Source organism: Mustela lutreola, chromosome 3, assembly GCF_030435805.1.
Source record: "Mustela lutreola isolate mMusLut2 chromosome 3, mMusLut2.pri, whole genome shotgun sequence".
NCBI lineage: Eukaryota > Metazoa > Chordata > Mammalia > Carnivora > Mustelidae > Mustela > Mustela lutreola.
The window spans coordinates 26,718,601-26,736,659 of NC_081292.1; the positions used below are offsets into that span (position 1 = coordinate 26,718,601).

Below are 18,059 nucleotides of genomic sequence, written 5' to 3' on the forward strand. Positions count from 1 at the left end.
TTTGCTAATTGGAATGAATTTTAGTGAATGAAATAAAACTGTCACTAGTTTTACTACTAGTAAGGTGTTTTATAATTATGTTAGTAAAAGCTAACTGTGATTTGAAAAAGACTAATTGCGGTCAGTAGTCCAAGATTGACAAGAATAATAAAGCTAATGTCCGTCTCTCTATATTTTTCATATACTAAAAAATTGATTTGAGTGAAGGTTGAGCTGAACTATATTAATTCTATAAAGTAACTTCATCCAAAGAATACAAGTTTGTTTGTTTGTTTATTTGCTTTTAAGTGGGAGAAACTTATCCAAAGCATCTGAGGAAAATATTACAAAAAGGCAAATTGTCAGTCTAGGCTATCCACCCATAGAAGGTGGGAATATGTCTTAAAGGCAAATCCTATTTTTAAGGTGGGGGTGGGGGGCTTCTAGGAACCTATTTATCAGTGGGAATTACTTAGTCTTATTAATAATATCACAGTAACCATCAGTAAAATTCATTTTTTTTCAGATTAATAATTAAGCTCCTAAACTAGAAGAGCAATTGTAAGACTACCATGTTCATTGTGGCACTAATCATAATAATCAATATACAGATACAACCTAAGTGGCCATTAATAGATGAATGGGTAAAGGAGATGTGGAATCTATACATAAAACGCATTATTATTCAGTCATGAGAAAAAAGAAAACCCTGCAATTTGTGACAACATAGATGGACCGTGAGGGCATTATGCTAAGTGAGATAAGTAGGACAAAGAAAGACAAAACCCATTCTAACAGAATTCCCTGGTGGTTTGGGTAAGGGTTGCAAAATAAATCTAATTTAAGGACATCACAAGTTATTTGGCCTCAGAAATTAGATAAACAGATATGCTGAGAAGATGAACACTAATGATGAGAAAGTTTGAGGGAAAACATAAGATTAGCTGCGGTCACATTTTCATTCAGATAAATATCCATGAAAGCTGGACACTTTCTTAAATATTAACTACCCTACTACACAGGCTGCTTATGAAACAGAATTTCTTAGTTAACAAAACACAGTAAAAAAGGTTTTGCCAGGGGACTTCGGTGGCGGCGGCGGCGCCTCAGGCATCTTGGCCCCGATACAATGAGGCGAGTGGTAAGACAGAGCAAGTTTCGGCCTGTATTTGGACAAGCGGTAAAAAACAACCTGTGTTATGATGACATCCAGGTTTCTCGAGTGACCTGGGATAGTTCCTTTTGCGCTGTCAATCCCAGATTTGTTACCATTATCATAGAAGCGAGTGGGGGAGGAGCGTTCCTTGTGCTCCCTTTGCACAAGACTGGTCGAATCGACAAATCCTACCCTACATTATGTGGCCACACAGGACTGGTGCTCGACATAGACTGGTGCCCACATAACGATCAGGTCATTGCCAGTGACTCAGAAGACTGCACGGTGATGGTGTGGCAGATCCCAGAAAATGGACTTATCCTTTCCCTGACCGGACCTGTGGTGATTTTAGAAGGCCACTGGAAGAGAGTTGGCATCGTGGCCTGGCATCCGACTGCCCACAATGTCCTTCTTAGTGCAGACTGTGATAATGCCATCATCATCTGGAATGTGGGGACAGGGGAAGTCCTTATAAACTTGGATGATATGCATTCAGATATGATTTACAACATGAGCTGGGACCGGAATGGCGGTCTGATCTGCACAGCTTCCAAAGACAAGAAAGTGAGAGTAATCGATCCTAGGAGACAAGAGATCGTTGCTGAGAAGGAGAAAGCACATGAAGGAGCAAGACCCATGAGAGCCATCTTTCTGGCAGACGGGAATGTCTTCACCACTGGTTTCAGCCGCATGAGTGAGCGGCAGCTGGCTCTCTGGAACCCGAAAAATATGCAGGAACCAATTGCTCTTCAAGAAATGGACACTAGCAATGGGGTATTGCTGCCCTTCTATGACCCCGACACCAGTATCATTTACTTATGTGGAACGGGTGACGACAGTATCCGCTATTTTGAGATCACAGATGAATCCCCGTATGTCCACTACCTCAACACATTCAGCAGCAAGGAGCCTCACAGAGGGATGGGCTACATGCCCAAGAGGGGACTCGGTGTTAACAAATGTGAGATTGCCAGATTCTTCAAACTCATGAGTGGAAGTGTGAGCCTATTATCATGACTATTCCCAGGAAGTCTGACCTTTTCCAAGATGACCTGTATCCTGACACAGCAGGGCCTGAAGCAGCACTGGAGGCAGAGGAGTGGTTTGAGGGGAGAAATGCAGATCCAGTCCTCATCTCCTTAAAGCATGGATACATTCCTGGCAAAACCCGGGATCTCAAGGTGGTCAAGAAGAACATTCTGGATAGCAAGCCCACTGCAAATAAGAAGTGCGACCTGATCAGTGTCCCCAAGAAAACCCCAGACATGGCTAGTGTGCAAAACGAAGCCAAGCTGGATGAGATTTTAAAAGAGATCAAATCTATAAAAGACACAGTATCTGCAATCAAGATGAGCACATTTCCAAGTTAGGACAGCAGATGGTGAAGATCGCAGCCTGAAGGTCTACCCCTAACCCCCAAAATGGGAGCAGGAACTTGTGCTTGGTAGCGGGTTGTTGGCGTGGTCCCAGGGAGGGCGAAAGGGAGGCACTGCCATTCGGAGACATTCCGTGTCACATTTGTCAACCAACGATAGGCCACATTCCAGTAAGAACTCAATTCGTCTCCCAAATTTGCAGAAACAAAATGTGATTATCAGAAAGCTTTTTTGATGTTTTAACTGTTCTATGACTTGTCAAACTTTTAAAAGACAAAAGTGCTACTTTTAAAATCCCAGATACTCTGAATTTTAGAAAACCAACCAATTCTGATTCAGTGTCGTGCCCAAGTACCTTTTTTTTTTTTTTTAATAAACAAGGACCAATGCCACATTGCTTTTTATATTTTTTTTTAATGTCGCCGAAACCAAAAGTAGCTTTTTTTCTGCCTTGTATTTTGCTACTTTGCAGTATTTGTGTGTGTGTGTGTGTGTGTTTATCTTAATTTGAAAGGGACAGCACTGTGTATGTTTATAAACTAAATGAAGATATTATTTTGTATACACATTCATCTGAGAACAATCAGAGCAGTAGCCACATGGTGCTGGCTCCTTTGCAGCACAAACCTGGTCATCCTCATGACTACAGAAGGAAGTCTTGAAAAATCACGTGGGTTCGCATCACTACCCTCTTCTTTAATCAAGTCTGGGATCAAAAAAGCTCCTATTGTATTGCTTCCTTTCTTTCCTTTCTCTTTTCTAGAAACTGGGTGGTTGTACCAGAATGGAGTTTCACTTCTTGGTTATCCTGTGCTTCAGATGATTATAATCTAACCTAAAGTAAAAATAAATAAATAAATAAATAAATAAATAAATAAAAGTTTTGCCAGTGATGGTCAAAAATTATTTTCTCTATAAGATACTAATTCTATCATTACTTTATTTTTTGATATTATGACAGAAATGAAGGAAAGAAAATCATGCTTGGGGTGATTGAAATTATTATAAAATGTGTCTTTATGGGAAACAAGCTATTCAGCAAATCACTAAAAATATATATAGTTTAAAAACAGAAAACACAAAGGATCAGAAGTTTATACATTTGCTCTTATGTTAAAGAAAACATTATCTACACATATATATCTCAGGATGATCTCTTGAGTAGGAGAATGAGGTAAGGGAGAATTATATTTGATTACATCAAATAAAAATTAAAGTGAGTATAAATTAAAATAAACTAAAATGGCATTTTTACTCTACTGTGCACTTGTTATTTTCCAGGAAAAGAAATCCAGAATTTATCTATTAATGAAATTTTAAAATTTAAATACTTCAATCCACTTGTGGAAAAAAATTTTAAAAGAAATTTTTTAAAGGCATCTTTCTTGAATGAAATTTAAAGAATGAGCCTTAAAAACCCTCTGAAATTATCCATAAACACTTTTTTGGAGCTTAACTTAAGGAATCTGTGTTTGGTACCTACAAGAATTTTTGCCACAGCACACTTTCAGGAAATTTTTGAAAGTTCTATGGGACTTTGAAAATGTTTTATCCATATTACAGATTGATATATATGTAATTAAATTGATTTTGTAGAAACATACCTAATGTATCATGGAAAGACACATATTCAACATACATATGATGAAAATATTAAAAGGCAAACTGTTTGGTTTTGGAGTTTTATTTTTTAAATATTTAAAAAAAAATTATAAACATATAATGGATCATTAGCCCCAGGGGTACAGGTCTGTGAATCGCCAGGTTTACATACTTCACAGCACTCACCATAGCACATACCCTCCCCAATGTCCATAACCCCACCACCCTCTCCTGACCCACAGCAACCCTCAGTTTGTTTTGTGAGATTAAAGTCTCTTATGGTTTGTCTCACTTCTGATCCTATCTTGTTTCATTTATTCTTTTTCTACCCTCCCAAACCCTCCACGTTTCATCTCCACTTCCTCATATCAGGGAGATCATATAATAGTTGTCTTTCTCTGATTGACTTATTTCACTAAGCATAATACCCTCTAGTTCCATCCATGTCATTGCAAATGGCAAGATTTCATTTCGTTTGATGGCTGCATAGTATTCCATTGTGTGTATATATACCACATCTTCTTTATCCATTCATCTGTTGATGGACATCTAGGTTCTTTCCATAGTTTGGCTTTGTGGACATTGCTGCTATAAACATTCAGGTGCACATGCCCCTTTGGATCACTATGTTTATATCTTTAAAGTAATTACCCCGTAGTGCAATTGCTGGGTCATAGGGTAGCTCTATTTTCAACTTTTTGAGGAACCTCCATGCTGTTTTCCAGAGTTGTTGCACCAGCTTGCATTCCCACCAACAGTGTAGGAGGGTTCCCCTTTTTCCGCATCCTCGCCAGCATCTGTCATTTCCTGACTTGTTAATTTAACCATTCTGACTGTATGAGGTGGTATCTCATTGTGGTTTTTATTTGTATTTCCCTGATGCCGAGTGATGTGGAACATTTTTTCATTTGTCTGTTGGCTAGCTGGATGTCTTCTTTGCAGAAATGTCTCTTCGTGTCTTCTGCCCATTTCTTGATTGGATTATTTGTTCTTTGGGTGTTGAGTTTGCTGAGCTCTTAATAGATTTTGGATACTAGCCCTTTATCTGATATGTTGTTTGCAAATATCTTCTCCCATTCTGTCATCTTTTGGCTTTGTTAACTGTTTCCTTTGCTGTGCAAAAGCTTTTGATCTTGATGAAATCCCAATAGTTCATTTTTGCCCTTGCTTCTCTTGCCTTTGGCGATGTTCCTAGGAAGAAATTGCTACAGCTGAGGTCAAAGAGGTTTCTGCCTGTGTTCTCCTCAAGGTTTTGTTGGATTCCTTTCTCACATTGAGGTCCTTCATCCATTCTGAGTCTATTTTCATGTGTGATATAAGGGAATGGTCCAATTTCATTTTTCTGCATGTGGCTGTCCAATTTTCTCAGCACCATTTGTTGAAGAGGCCGTCTTTTTTCCACTGGACATTCTTTGTCGAAGATTAGTTGACCATAGAGTTGAGGGTCTATTTCTGGGCTCTCTATTCTGTTCCATTGATCTCTGTGTCTGTTTTTGTGCCAGTACCATACTGTCTTGATGGTGACAGCTTTGTAATAGAGCTTGAAATCTGGAATTGTGATGCCACCAAAGGTGGCTTTCTTTTTCAATATTCCTTTGGCTATTTGAGATCTTTTCTGGTTCCATATAAATTTTAGGATTATTTGTCCCATTTCTTTGAAAAAAATGGATGGTATTTTGATAGTGATTGCATTAAATGTGTAGATTGCTTTAGGTAGCATAGACATTTTCACAATATTTGTTCTTCCAATCCATGAGCATGGAATATTTTTCCATTTCTTTGCATCTTCCTCAATTTCTTTCATGAGTACTTCATAGTTTTCTAAGTGTAGATTCTTTGCCTCTTTGGTTAGGTTTATTCCTAGGTATCTTATGGTTTTGGGTGCAATTGTAAATGGGATTGACTCCTTAATTTCTCTTTCTTCTGTCTTGTTGTTGGTGTAAAGAAGTGCAATAGATATCTGTGCATTGATTTTATATCCTGACACTTTACTGAATTCCTGTACAAGTTCTAGCAGTTTTGGATTGGAGTTTTCCACACATAGTATCATATCATCCTCAAAGAGTGATAGTTTGACTTCTTTGATGATTTGGATGCCTTTAATTTCTTTTTGTTGTCTTATAGCTGAGGCTAGGACTTCTAGTACTATGTTGAATAGCAGTGATGATAATGGACATCCCTGCCATGTTCCTGACCTTTACAGAAAAGCTCTCAGTTTTTCTCCATTGAGAATGATATTTGTGGTGGGTTTTTCATAGATGGCTTTGATTGAGGTATGTGCCCTCTATCCCTACACTTTGAAGAGTTTTGATCAGGAAGGAATGCTGTACTTTGTCAAATGCTTTTTCAGAATCTATTGAGAATATCATATGGTTCTTGTTCTTTCTTTTATTAATGTATTGTATCACATTGATTGATTTGTGGATGTTGAACCAGCCTTGCAGCCCTGGAATAAATCCCACTTGGTCGTGGTGAATAATCCTTTTAATGTACTGTTGGATCCTACTGGCTAGTATTTTGGTGAGAATTTTCGCATCTGTGTTTATTAAGGATATTGTTCTGTAATTTTTTTTTTTGATGGGATCCTTTCTCTGGTTTGGGAATCAAGGTGATGCTGGCCTCACAAAATGAGTTTGTAAGGTTTCCTTCCATTTCTATTTTTTGGAACAGTTTCAGGAAAATAGAAATTAATTCTTTAAATGTTTGGTAGAAATCCCCTGGGAAGCCATCTGATCCTGGGCTTTTGTTTGTTTGGAGATTTTTGATGACTGTTTCAATCTCCTTACTGATTATGGGTCTGTTCAGGTTTTCTATTTCTTCCTGGTTCAGTTGTGGTAGTTTATATGTCTCTAGGAATGCATCCATTTCTTCGATTGTCAAATTTGATGGTGTAGAGTTGCTCATAGTATGTTCTTATAATTGTTTGTATTTCTTTGGTGTTGGTTGTGATCTCTCCTCTTTCATTCATGATTTTATTTATTTGGGTCCTTTCTTTTTTCTTTTTTGATAAGTCTGGCCAGGGGTTTATCAATCTTATTAATTCTTTCAAAGAACCAGCTCCTAGTTTCATTGATTTGTTCTATTGAGTTTTGTGTTTTGGTTTTTGGTTTTTGGTTTCTATTTCATTGATTTCTGCTCAGATCTTTATTGGAGTTTTATTTTTTTTTAAAGTAAGTATAGAAAGGATTCTCCAAGAATATATATCAAAACATTCTGTTTATAGTGTCTGAGTATGTGGGTTTAGAGCAAATGGAATTTTTGCAGGATTTTTTTGTCCATTCAAATATTTCTGTGTTATAAATCAATTTATAATGAAGTTATCTCTTCCTATATAGTATCATAGTGATAAGTAGAAAAGAAACTAAACTTAAGGTCTCTTCAGATATATCATCATAATGATAAGTAGAAAAGAAATTAAACTTAAGGTCAAAGAGGTTGGCTTTATACAGCTCCACAACTATAATCAATCTATTTAAATGTCAGTTCCCTCATTGTAAATAATGTGTGCCATATAAATCTGCACCAAAGTAAAAGATACATATGGTGCACTCTAGTAAGAAATATTCATTTTTCTTTTTTTGAGGTAGATATTTATATCTCCCTTTTCTAGATGAAGAAGCTATATTCCACCAAGGTTAATGACTTATTCACTTCTATATGACTCCTAAGGTGTAGAAACAGAATTTAAATTCAAGTTAATGTGACTTTAGAGTCTTTGGGCTTTACTCTCCAGTTGGAAGAGATAAAATGGAATAAAACAATAGCTATCCTCATTATAGATGAACAAAAGTAAAGGAGCAGTTAGAATAGGTGTAGGTGAAGAGATTTAAAACAAGTTTATTGTTGAGAACCAGAGGAAAAGAATAATGAGCAAAGGCAAAGTAAGAGACTGTTTTTCAATAAAATACTCTGGGAAGATTTTTGAATCATTGCCATTAAAGATTAAGATAATCCAATCGTGAAGAATTGAAGAATTAATTAAAATATACAGGTATGAAAATAAATAACTTTATGAGTTTAGGTTGCATACATCATTGTATTTAACTTAGTTAGATTCCAAATTAATATAGTGCGAGTGGCATAACTCAAAAGTAGGCAAGAAGTTCCTTCCATAAATCTTTACTTCATCTCCAACCTTACTTCAAAAGCTTGGTACTAACTATCACCTTAGCATGGACTCTCTATCCAAGAAAGTTCCCTCGCTTTTTCAGGTTTCCCAAATAAGGAAATAATTTTCTTAAACTAAATTAAGCACCAAGAATATTTTGGGAAAATGTCTCTCTTAAAGTATGCAACCTGAATGAATCACTTGTATGAAAACAACTTGCTTTCAGGAGTGCAATAAAATATACATTTAGGATTTGCAAAGAGTTACTTTCACCAAGAAAAACCATAGGAAGTTAAATTTGGGATATTCCTTTGTAATGAGTAGTTAAGCTTCTAACAAATATGAGGACTCATGAATCTGAAAAATCATATATTCTTTTTCTCTGCATTCACTTCTGACCTCTTGGGAGGGTCTCACCTCACATTCACTGATTAAAAGACATGCAGTAAAACATCTCCTTGGTGTAGCCTATAAAACAGAATGAGTAATGCTGTTTTAAATTAGTGATAGGTGAATCACAAAGCTTTGGGAGGTTGAGTTTCTTTTCCTCTTCTGAACTTTCTTTGATGAAGAAATAAGGCTAGGAAACATGTGAGAATGCATTATCTCATGAGAGATCCAGCACTCTGTTTCAGCCTCTAGCTTTGAAATGTTTAAAAATATGAAAGATTTTCACTCATGTAGTTCTAATCACTGCATTTGCTCTTAAAAATGAATTGGAAAAATAGAAGCAAACAAACAAACAAAAAACCACCAAAAATATTTCGTTTTCCCTTTTCACAAAGGTACCTATTCCTTATAACTTTTAGGATGTATAGGAAAAAGACAATCCTATATTCTCACTCTGGATGGGACAAGAGTAACATCTGATTCTCTGCTAAATGAACACTGAATAGATATATGAATAAAAGATAAAATTGCTTAGTTAATTAAAGGATAAAATTAAAAGAGAAAGCAAAGGTAGGAGCAAGGGAAGAAGAAGGGGGGAGAGAGGGAGAGATGGAGGAAGGAAGGAAGGAAAGAAGGCAGGCAGGGAGGCAGGCTCTTTTGCTCTCACTTGTTTGAGTTATGAGTCTCTTAAATTTTCTCTCCCTACCTTGGAGAAGCATGTCTTTCTGAGCCCAATTTCTAACACATGGGGATGGAAATAAACTCTCCTGGTATAATAGAAATTCTTCTATAACATTTATTAATCCATCAATTAATGTGCCAGGCATTCTGCTAGTAATCCTGAGAGAACTTTTCTTAAATCAAACACTTGGTGTTAGTCTATAAAATTTGTAAATCATATGGCAGGGTAAACCATCATAAATAAAAAAAATTCTTAACTTACAAAGCAACAGATCATTTTAGTACACTGGGCATAAATTCTGAAAGGATGTCAGTAGCAAACAAGTTTTACAGGATTAAAGACACTTCACGTGTGTAATTATCAGGGAGAGAAGAATGGCATATTAATTATAACATCACTCTATATCTAATTTCTTCTTCTTTAGATATTTATTATCTATATAATAATAGACTAATCCAAACCTCATTTAACTCAAATCCTCTTATTCTTATGATCTGAAATGTATTAGGCCTTCTAGGAAGTCCCAGTCACTCTGTAGTTATGAGTATGGAACAAAAAGACAACAGTTAGTTCTCACCCTTTTAAAATCAGACCAGCATTTTCAATTGGTTATTATAAAGAAAACCTGATGTAAAACTTCCTTTGTGGATACTTTAATATTTAAATTCTTTCAATATCAAATAGAATAACACACTATCACAAAAAAATGGAGGTTGCTATTTCTGCAGTACATTCCAATTTATGCTTTTTTAATGAAAAACAGAAGCTGAGTCCTAAAATTAAAATTATATTCTATTAAATATTCTATCTCTTATACTGATTTTGAATAATTTTGAAGATGATCTCATCATCTTATTTTACCAGTGTGATAAAATAAGAAAAAATAAGAAATACCAAGTGAAATTAAAAGAGTGATACTGTAACAAAAGCTTTCTAGTTTATTAATTTATTTTTAAATAATGCATTTAAGCTTGGAGAAAAAAGGAAGTAATCATGAAACTATACATGATAAACACTTAAAATTTGTGCTTTTTACATTGATTTCAGAGGAAAAAATGAGACAGTGCTAAGCTACAATGTTTTAGTTAATTTTTGTTGCACTTTTGTCTCTAGATTTCTTTTCATGCATTCAACAGATTTTCTTTCTCCTCACTTTAGGACATATGCATATAAAATTTCTTGACTTTTAGGTGACTTTAGATGTTCTCCAACAAGAAACCTTTTGTAAAAGTCCATCCTACACTATCTTCAAAGATAGCTTAAAAGTTACCTCTTTATGGACACCATGCTAAAATTCTCTAAATAGGGTTCTTTCATTGTATGCCCTCTTACTATCCAATACCTGCTTTTCACAGCACTTAATTTAAATTTTAATTAAATTACTAAGTTTATAATTAATTGCATAATGTCTCCTTTCCTAAAAAATTAAATCCTGAACACTGCTATATCTTCCACGTTTGTTAATAAATGATTGTTACTGAATCTCAGAGAACTTAAATAGTTTTCCAATAGAATATGATTAACATGTGATAGATTCAACATGTAGTGCTTATTTTCATATATTTTTTTCCTTCTCAGCCATTATTGCTTTTTATTACTCAGAGAAAAGAAAAGTGATAATTGATTTAAGTACTAGACCTCAACGTAGGTAAATTAAGCTTTTCAACAAATAAATGAACCTCCATATATGGCTTGTGTTCATCTTCTCTATGTATTTATTTTTTGTTTAAAAAAAAAGAATTATTTTCACTCTTCACAGAGACCACAGAAAGTCAGCAAGTCATCTAACTACCTAATCTAAGTATAAAGCAATTATTTAAAAATTATAGACAGGTCTGACTCTTCTGATTAGTAACATAAAACAATAATTCCATTGTAAGAGAACTAACTTTAATAATTATGGACTCTGAAAATATCCCAGGTGAAAAAAATGCTTACTTTCCTCCTTGTGGAGGATAGACTGTACTATCCTAGATAAATAATTGTTTTCTTCTTGTGGGTGTCTGTCTGTATGTGTGTGTACTGGGTGAAGGTGCATACTTGCCCATGTGTATGTGTGATGTATGCTATAGTTACCTATGGACAAGTGGATTAATACAGAAGTATATCTGGTGGGAAGACCTCTATGGGGTCTCTACTTGAGTGCCTGCATGCCTTATGCACAATTCTACTATAGTCTTCTCTGTGCTATTTCAGGAATATTCATTCTGACTGAGAGATATAATTATGGGAACAGAAGATGAATCATATGATAAGAACAAATTCTGTGAGTTCAAGGAGTATGTTAGAAAATATATATTCTTAGATATGAGTGAAACCATGAATAGGTAAATAACCTTTATTTATAAAAAAAAGTTGGGGGCACTGACCAAAGGAAACCCTTGTAGAAGCGGTTTATCTAAGGCTTTCACCAAGAACTTGGAAGCAATCACATTTACATATAATCTCATTTTCCTGTCTATATTATAATACCCTTAATTACTCAAACCCATCAATAAGGACTACCATCTATAATATCCCTGTCTAGGGGGTATAGCTCAGTGGTAGAGCATTTGACTGCATATAATATCCCTGTCTCCAAGTATTTTGAAGATGTGTACCATTTATCTTATTATATCTAGGTTCTACATTTTCTATCCTTCTTCACCATGCTCTGAGTTCCCATGCGTCTGACCTGTGGCACTTACATCAAGAAAATTCCCTTGTTCTCTGCCTTCAGGTTTGATAATAGCTGATGGAGAAGCCAAGCAAGAGAATGGATATGCGTAGAGCAAGGTTGGCATATATATTCATCTACTTCCCTCCCTTGGGGTTCCCCTGTATTGACTAAATCCCTCAATCTAAACTCCTGACTAAGTCACCTTTTGCATGTAACAATCTTTTGGGTTCTAAGAGTTGCTCTTTCCCTTTGCTTCTATAGACCTAGGTGTGCTTATTCTTGTAATCACCTTCTTCTAGAATGAGAACCACATTATAATACCCTCCTTACAGTTTAGGAATTAATCCATTAAATAAACTTTCTTCATGTGTCCCAAAATAAGCTGTTTCCTGCCAGGATTCTGATTGATACAGACAGTACAGGAAAATATGTCCTTGCTGTGGCCCATGAAATGATACCAACATTGAACCAAAAAGACTAAATCCCAGAGATCGTTTCAATCACTCATGGTAAAGTGAGAAGGGGATTTTTTTAACAGAACAGAATGAAGCATGTAAGAAGATACAGATTGGAAAAAAAAATTACAAGTGGAAAAATAAAAATGTATATTGAACTCCATCCTTTAAAAAAAAATGCTAAAATAGGTTGGTCCTTGGCAGTGGGGGTAATATTTGAATTACATTTGCAATCTTGAATCATGGCTCCTGGTATCCCAGGAGTATGATCTTAGTATTACAACTTCAAAAGTGTTACAATACCCATTGCCACCTTCTACTCTTCCATATTCTTTTTCTTTATATCTTTAAAAATGATTTTCTTTCCTGGTTCTCTGAATTTGGTGCATGTGGACTTCGGGATCTCTATTAGGAGTGGATGTCTTCTTCCTGCTTAATGTGCTGAATATTTGTTACATGTTTACTTTGGTTGTTGTACACGTAACATCCCAATTCAATCTGAGAGTAAGAGCCAATGAAAGTTTCCTTTGTTTAGTGTTATTTACCGGAAGTTCTGCCACATTCATGAGATATATTCTTTGGAAAAGACTCCAGACAACATTTTTTTCCAGATAAATTTGGTCTTTCTTTATAAATTTTCAACAGAATGCTTTGGCAGCTGGCCATTTTTTTTTTAAAGATTTTTTTCTTTCTTTATGACCTCAAGATCTTACTGTTTTAGATTTTTTAAAAAATTTTTTATTTTTTATAAACATATATTTTTATCCCCAGGGGTACAGGTCTGTGAATCACCAGGTTTACACACTTCACAGCACTCACCAAAGCACATACCCTCCCCAATGTCCATAATACCACCCCCTTCTCCCAAACCCCCTCCCCCCAGCAACCCTCAGTTTGTTTTGTGAGATTAAGAGTCACTTATGGTTTGTCTCCCTCCCAATCCCATCTTGTTTCATTTATTCTTCTCCTACCCACTTAAGCCCCCATGTTGCATCACCACTTCCTCATATCAGGGAGATCATATGATAGTTGTCTTTCTCTGCTTGACTTATTTCACTAAGCATGATACGCTCTAGTTCCATCCATGTTGTGGCAAATGGCAAGATTTCATTTCTTTTGATGGCTGCATAGTATTCCATTGTGTATATATACCACATCTTCTTGATCCATTCATCTGTTGATGGACATCTAGGTTCTTTCCATAGTTTGGCTATTGTGGACATTGCTGCTATAAACATTCGGGTGCATGTGTCCCTTTGGATCACTACATTTGTATCTTTAGGGTAAATACCCAATAGTGCAATTGCTGGGTCATAGGGTACTTCTATTTTCAACATTTTGAGGAACCTCCATGCTGTTTTCCAGAGAGGCTGCACCAGCTTGCATTCCCACCAACAGTGTAGGAGGGTTCCCCTTTCTCCGCATCCTCGCCAGCATCTGTCATTTCCTGACTTGTTGATTTTAGCCATTCTGACTGGTGTGAGGTGATATCTCATTGTGGTTTTGATTTGTATTTCCCTGATGCCGAGTGATATGGAGCACTTTTTCATGTGTCTGTTGGCCATCTGGATGTCTTCTTTGCAGAAATGTCTGTTCATGTCCTCTGCCCATTTCTTGATTGGATTATTTGTTCTTTGGGTGTTGAGTTTGCTAAGTTCTTTATAGATTCTGGACACTAGTCCTTTATCTGATATGTCGTTTGCAAATATCTTCTCCCATTCTGTCAGTTGTCTTTTGATTTTGTTAACTGTTTCCTTTGCTGTGCAAAAGCTTTTGATCTTGATGAAATCCCAATAGTTCATTTTTTCCCTTGCTTCCCTTGCCTTTTGCGTTGTTCCTAGGAAGATGTTGCTGCGGCAGAGGTCGAAGAGGTTGCTGCCCGTGTTCTCCTCAAGGATTTTGATGGATTCCTTTCGCACATTGAGGTCCTTCATCCATTTTGAGTCTATTTTTGTGTGTGGTGTAAGGAAATGGTCCAATTTCATTTTTCTGCATGTGGCTGTCCAATTTTCCCAGCACCATTTATTGAAGAGGCTGTCTTTTTTCCATTGGACATTCTTTCCTGCTTTGTCGAAGATTAGTTGACCATAGATTGAGGGTCTATTTCTGGGCTCTCTATTCTGTTCCATTGATCTATGTGTCTGTTTTTGTGCCAATACCATGCTGTCTTGATGATGACAGCTTTGTAATAGAGCTTGAAGTCCGGAATTGTGATGCCACCAACGTTGGCTTTCTTTTTCAATATCCCTTTGGCTATTTGAGGTCTTTTCTGGTTCCATATAAATTTTAGCATTATTTGTTCCATTTCTTTGAAAAAGATGGATGGTACTTTGATAGCGATTGCATTAAATGTGTAGATTGCTTTAGGTAGCATAGACATTTTCACAATATTTATTCTTCCAATCCAGGAGCATGGAACATTTTTCCATTTCTTTGTGTCTTCCTCAATTTCTTTCATGAGTACTTTATAGTTTTCTGAGTATAGATTCTGTGTCTCTTTGGTTAGGTTTATTCCTAGGTATCTTATGGTTTTGGATGCAATTGTAAATGGGATTGACTCCTTAATTTCTCTTTCTTCTGTCTTGCTGTTGGTGTAGAGAAATGCAACTGATTTCTGTGCATTGATTTTATATCCTGACACTTTACTGAATTCCTGTATAAGTTCTAGCAGTTTTGGAGTGGAGTCTTTTGGGTTTTTCACATATAGTATCATATCATCTGCGAAGAGTGATAGTTTGACTTCTTCTTTGCCGATTTGGATGCCTTTAATTTCCTTTTGTTGTCTGATTGCTGAGGCTAGGACCTCTAGTACTATGTCGAATAGCAGTGTTGATAATGGACATCCCTGCCGTGTTCCTGACCTTAGCGGAAAAGCTTTCAGTTTTTCTCCATTGAGAATGATATTTGCAGTGGGTTTTTCATAGATGGCTTTGATGATATTGAGGTATGTGCCCTCTATCCCTACACTTTGAAGAGTTTTGATCAGGAAGGGATGCTGTACTTTGTCAAATGCTTTTTCAGCATCTATTGAGAGTATCATATGGTTCTTGTTCTTTCTTTTATTGATGTGTTGTATCACATTAACTGATTTGCGGATGTTGAACCAACCTTGCAGCCCTGGAATAAATCCCACTTGGTCGTGGTGAATAATCTTTTTAATGTAGTGTTGAATCCTATTGGCTAGTATTTTGTTGAGTATTTTCGCATCTGTGTTCATCAAGGATATCAGTCTATAGCTCTCTTTTTTGGTGGGATCCTTGTCTGGTTTTGGGATCAAGGTGATGCTGGCCTCATAAAATGAGTTTGGAAGTTTTCCTTCCATTTCTATTTTTTGGAACAGTTTCAGGAGAATAGGAATTAGTTCTTCTTTAAATGTTTGGTAGAATTCCCCCGGAAAGCCGTCTGGCCCTGGGCTTTTGTTTGTTTGGAGATTTTTAATGACTGTTTCAATCTCCTTACTGGTTATGGGTCTGTTCAGGCTTTCTATTTCTTCCTGGTTCAGTTGTGGTAGTTTATATGTTTCTAGGAATGCATCCATTTCTTCCAGATTGTCAAATTTATTGCCGTAGAGTTGCTCATAGTATGTTCTTATTATAGTTTGTATTTCTTTGGTGTTAGTTGTGATCTCTCCTCTTTCATTCATGATTTTATTTATTTGGGTCCTTTCTTTTTTCTTTTTGATAAGTCGGGCCAGGGGTTTATCAATTTTATTAATTCTTTCAAAGAACCAGCTCCTAGTTTCGTTGATTTGTTCTATTGTTTTTTTGGTTTCTATTTCATTGATTTCTGCTCTGATCTTTATGATTTCTCTTCTCCTGCCGGGCTTAGGGTTTCTTTATTGTTCTTTCTCCAGCTCCTTTAGGTGTAGGCTTAGGTTGTGTACCTGAGACCTTTCTTGTTTCTTGAGAAAGGCTTGTACCGCTATATATTTTCCTCTCAGGACTGCCTTTGTTGTGTCCCACAGATTTTGAACCGTTGTATTTTCATTATCATTTGTTTCCATGATTTTTTTCAATTCTTCTTTAATTTCCCGGTTGACCCATTCATTCTTTAGAAGGATACTGTTTAGTCTCCATGTATTTTGGTTCTTTTCAAACTTCCTTTTGTGGTTGAGTTCTAGCTTTAGAGCATTGTGGTCTGAAAATATGCAGGGAATGATCCCAATCTTTTGATACCGGTTGAGTCCTGATTTAGGACCGAGGATGTGATCTATTCTGGAGAATGTTCCATGTGCACTAGAGAAGAATGTGTATTCTGTTGCTTTGGGATGAAATATTCTTGATATATCTGTGATGTGCATCTGGTCCAGTGTGTCGTTTAAGGCCTTGATTTCCTTGCTGATCTTTTGCTTGGATGACCTGTCCATTTCAGTGAGGGGAGTGTTAAAGTCCCCTACTATTATTGTATTATTGTTGATGTGTTTCTTTGATTTTGTTATTAATTGGTTTATATAGTTGGCTGCTCCCACGTTGGGGGCATAGATATTTAAAATTGTTAGATCTTCTTGTTGGACAGACCCTTTGAGTATGATATAGTGTCCTTCCTCATCTCTTATTATAGTCTTTGGCTTAAAATCTAATTGATCTGATATAAGGATTGCCACTCCTGCTTTCTTCTGATGTCCATTAGCATGGTAAATTCTTTTCCACCCCCTCACTTTAAATCTGGAGGTGTCTTCGGGCTTAAAATGAGTTTCTTGGAGGCAACATATAGATGGGTTTTGTTTTTTTATCCATTCTGATACCCTGTGTCTTTTTACAGGGGCATTTAGCCCATTCACATTCAGGGTAACTATTGAGAGATATGAATTTATTGCCATTGTATTGCCTGTAAGGTGACTGTTACTGTATATGGTCTCTGTTCCTTTCTGATCTACCACTTGTAGGCTCTCTCTTTGCTTAGAGGACCCCTTTCAATATTTCCTGTAGAGCTGGTTTGGTATTTGCAAATTCTTTCAGTTTTTGTTTGTCCTGGAAGCTTTTAATCTCTCCTTCTATTTTCAATGATAGCCTAGCTGGATATAGTATTCTTGGCTGCATGTTTTTCTCGTTTAGTGCTCTGAAAATATCATGCCAGCTCTTTCTGGCCTGCCAGGTCTCTGTGGATAAGTCAGCTGCCAATCTAATATTTTTACCATTGTATGTTACAGACTTCTTTTCCCGGGCTGCTTTCAGGATTTTCTCTTTGTCACTGAGACTTGTAAATTTTACTATTAGGTGATGGGGTGTCAGCCTATTCTTATTGAATTTGAGGGTGTTCTCTGAACCTCCTGAATTTTGATGCTCATTCCCTTTGCCATATTGGGGAAATTCTCCCCAATAATTCTCTCTAGTATACCTTCTGCTCCCCTCTCTCTTTCTTCTTCTTCTGGAATCCCAATTATTCTAATGTTGTTTCGTCTTATGGTGTCACTTATCTCTCGAATTCTCCCCTCGTGTCCCAGTAGCTGTTTGTCCCTCTTTTGCTCAGCTTCTTTATTTTCTGTCATTTGGTCTTCTATATCACTAATTCTTTCTTCTGCCTCATTTATCCTAGCAGTTAGAGCCTCCATTTTTGATTGCACCTCATTAATAGCTTTTTTGATTTCAACTTGGTTAGATTTTAGTTCTTTTATTTCTCCAGAAAGGGCTTTTATATCTCTCGAGAGGGTTT

The 18,059-nt window shown here is 36.3% G+C and overlaps 1 protein-coding gene across 1 annotated transcript; it reads left to right on the forward strand.

The window, feature by feature from the left end:
- The first annotated feature begins 1,063 nt into the window (after positions 1-1,063).
- Positions 1,064-2,870, forward strand: LOC131826480 (coronin-1C-like). Its single transcript, XM_059165747.1, is given in 3 exon segments — positions 1,064-2,117; positions 2,120-2,469; positions 2,472-2,870. Coding segments are annotated over 3 exon segments (1,422 nt in total). The 5' UTR covers positions 1,064-1,108; the 3' UTR covers positions 2,535-2,870.
- The last annotated feature ends 15,189 nt before the right edge of the window (positions 2,871-18,059 follow it).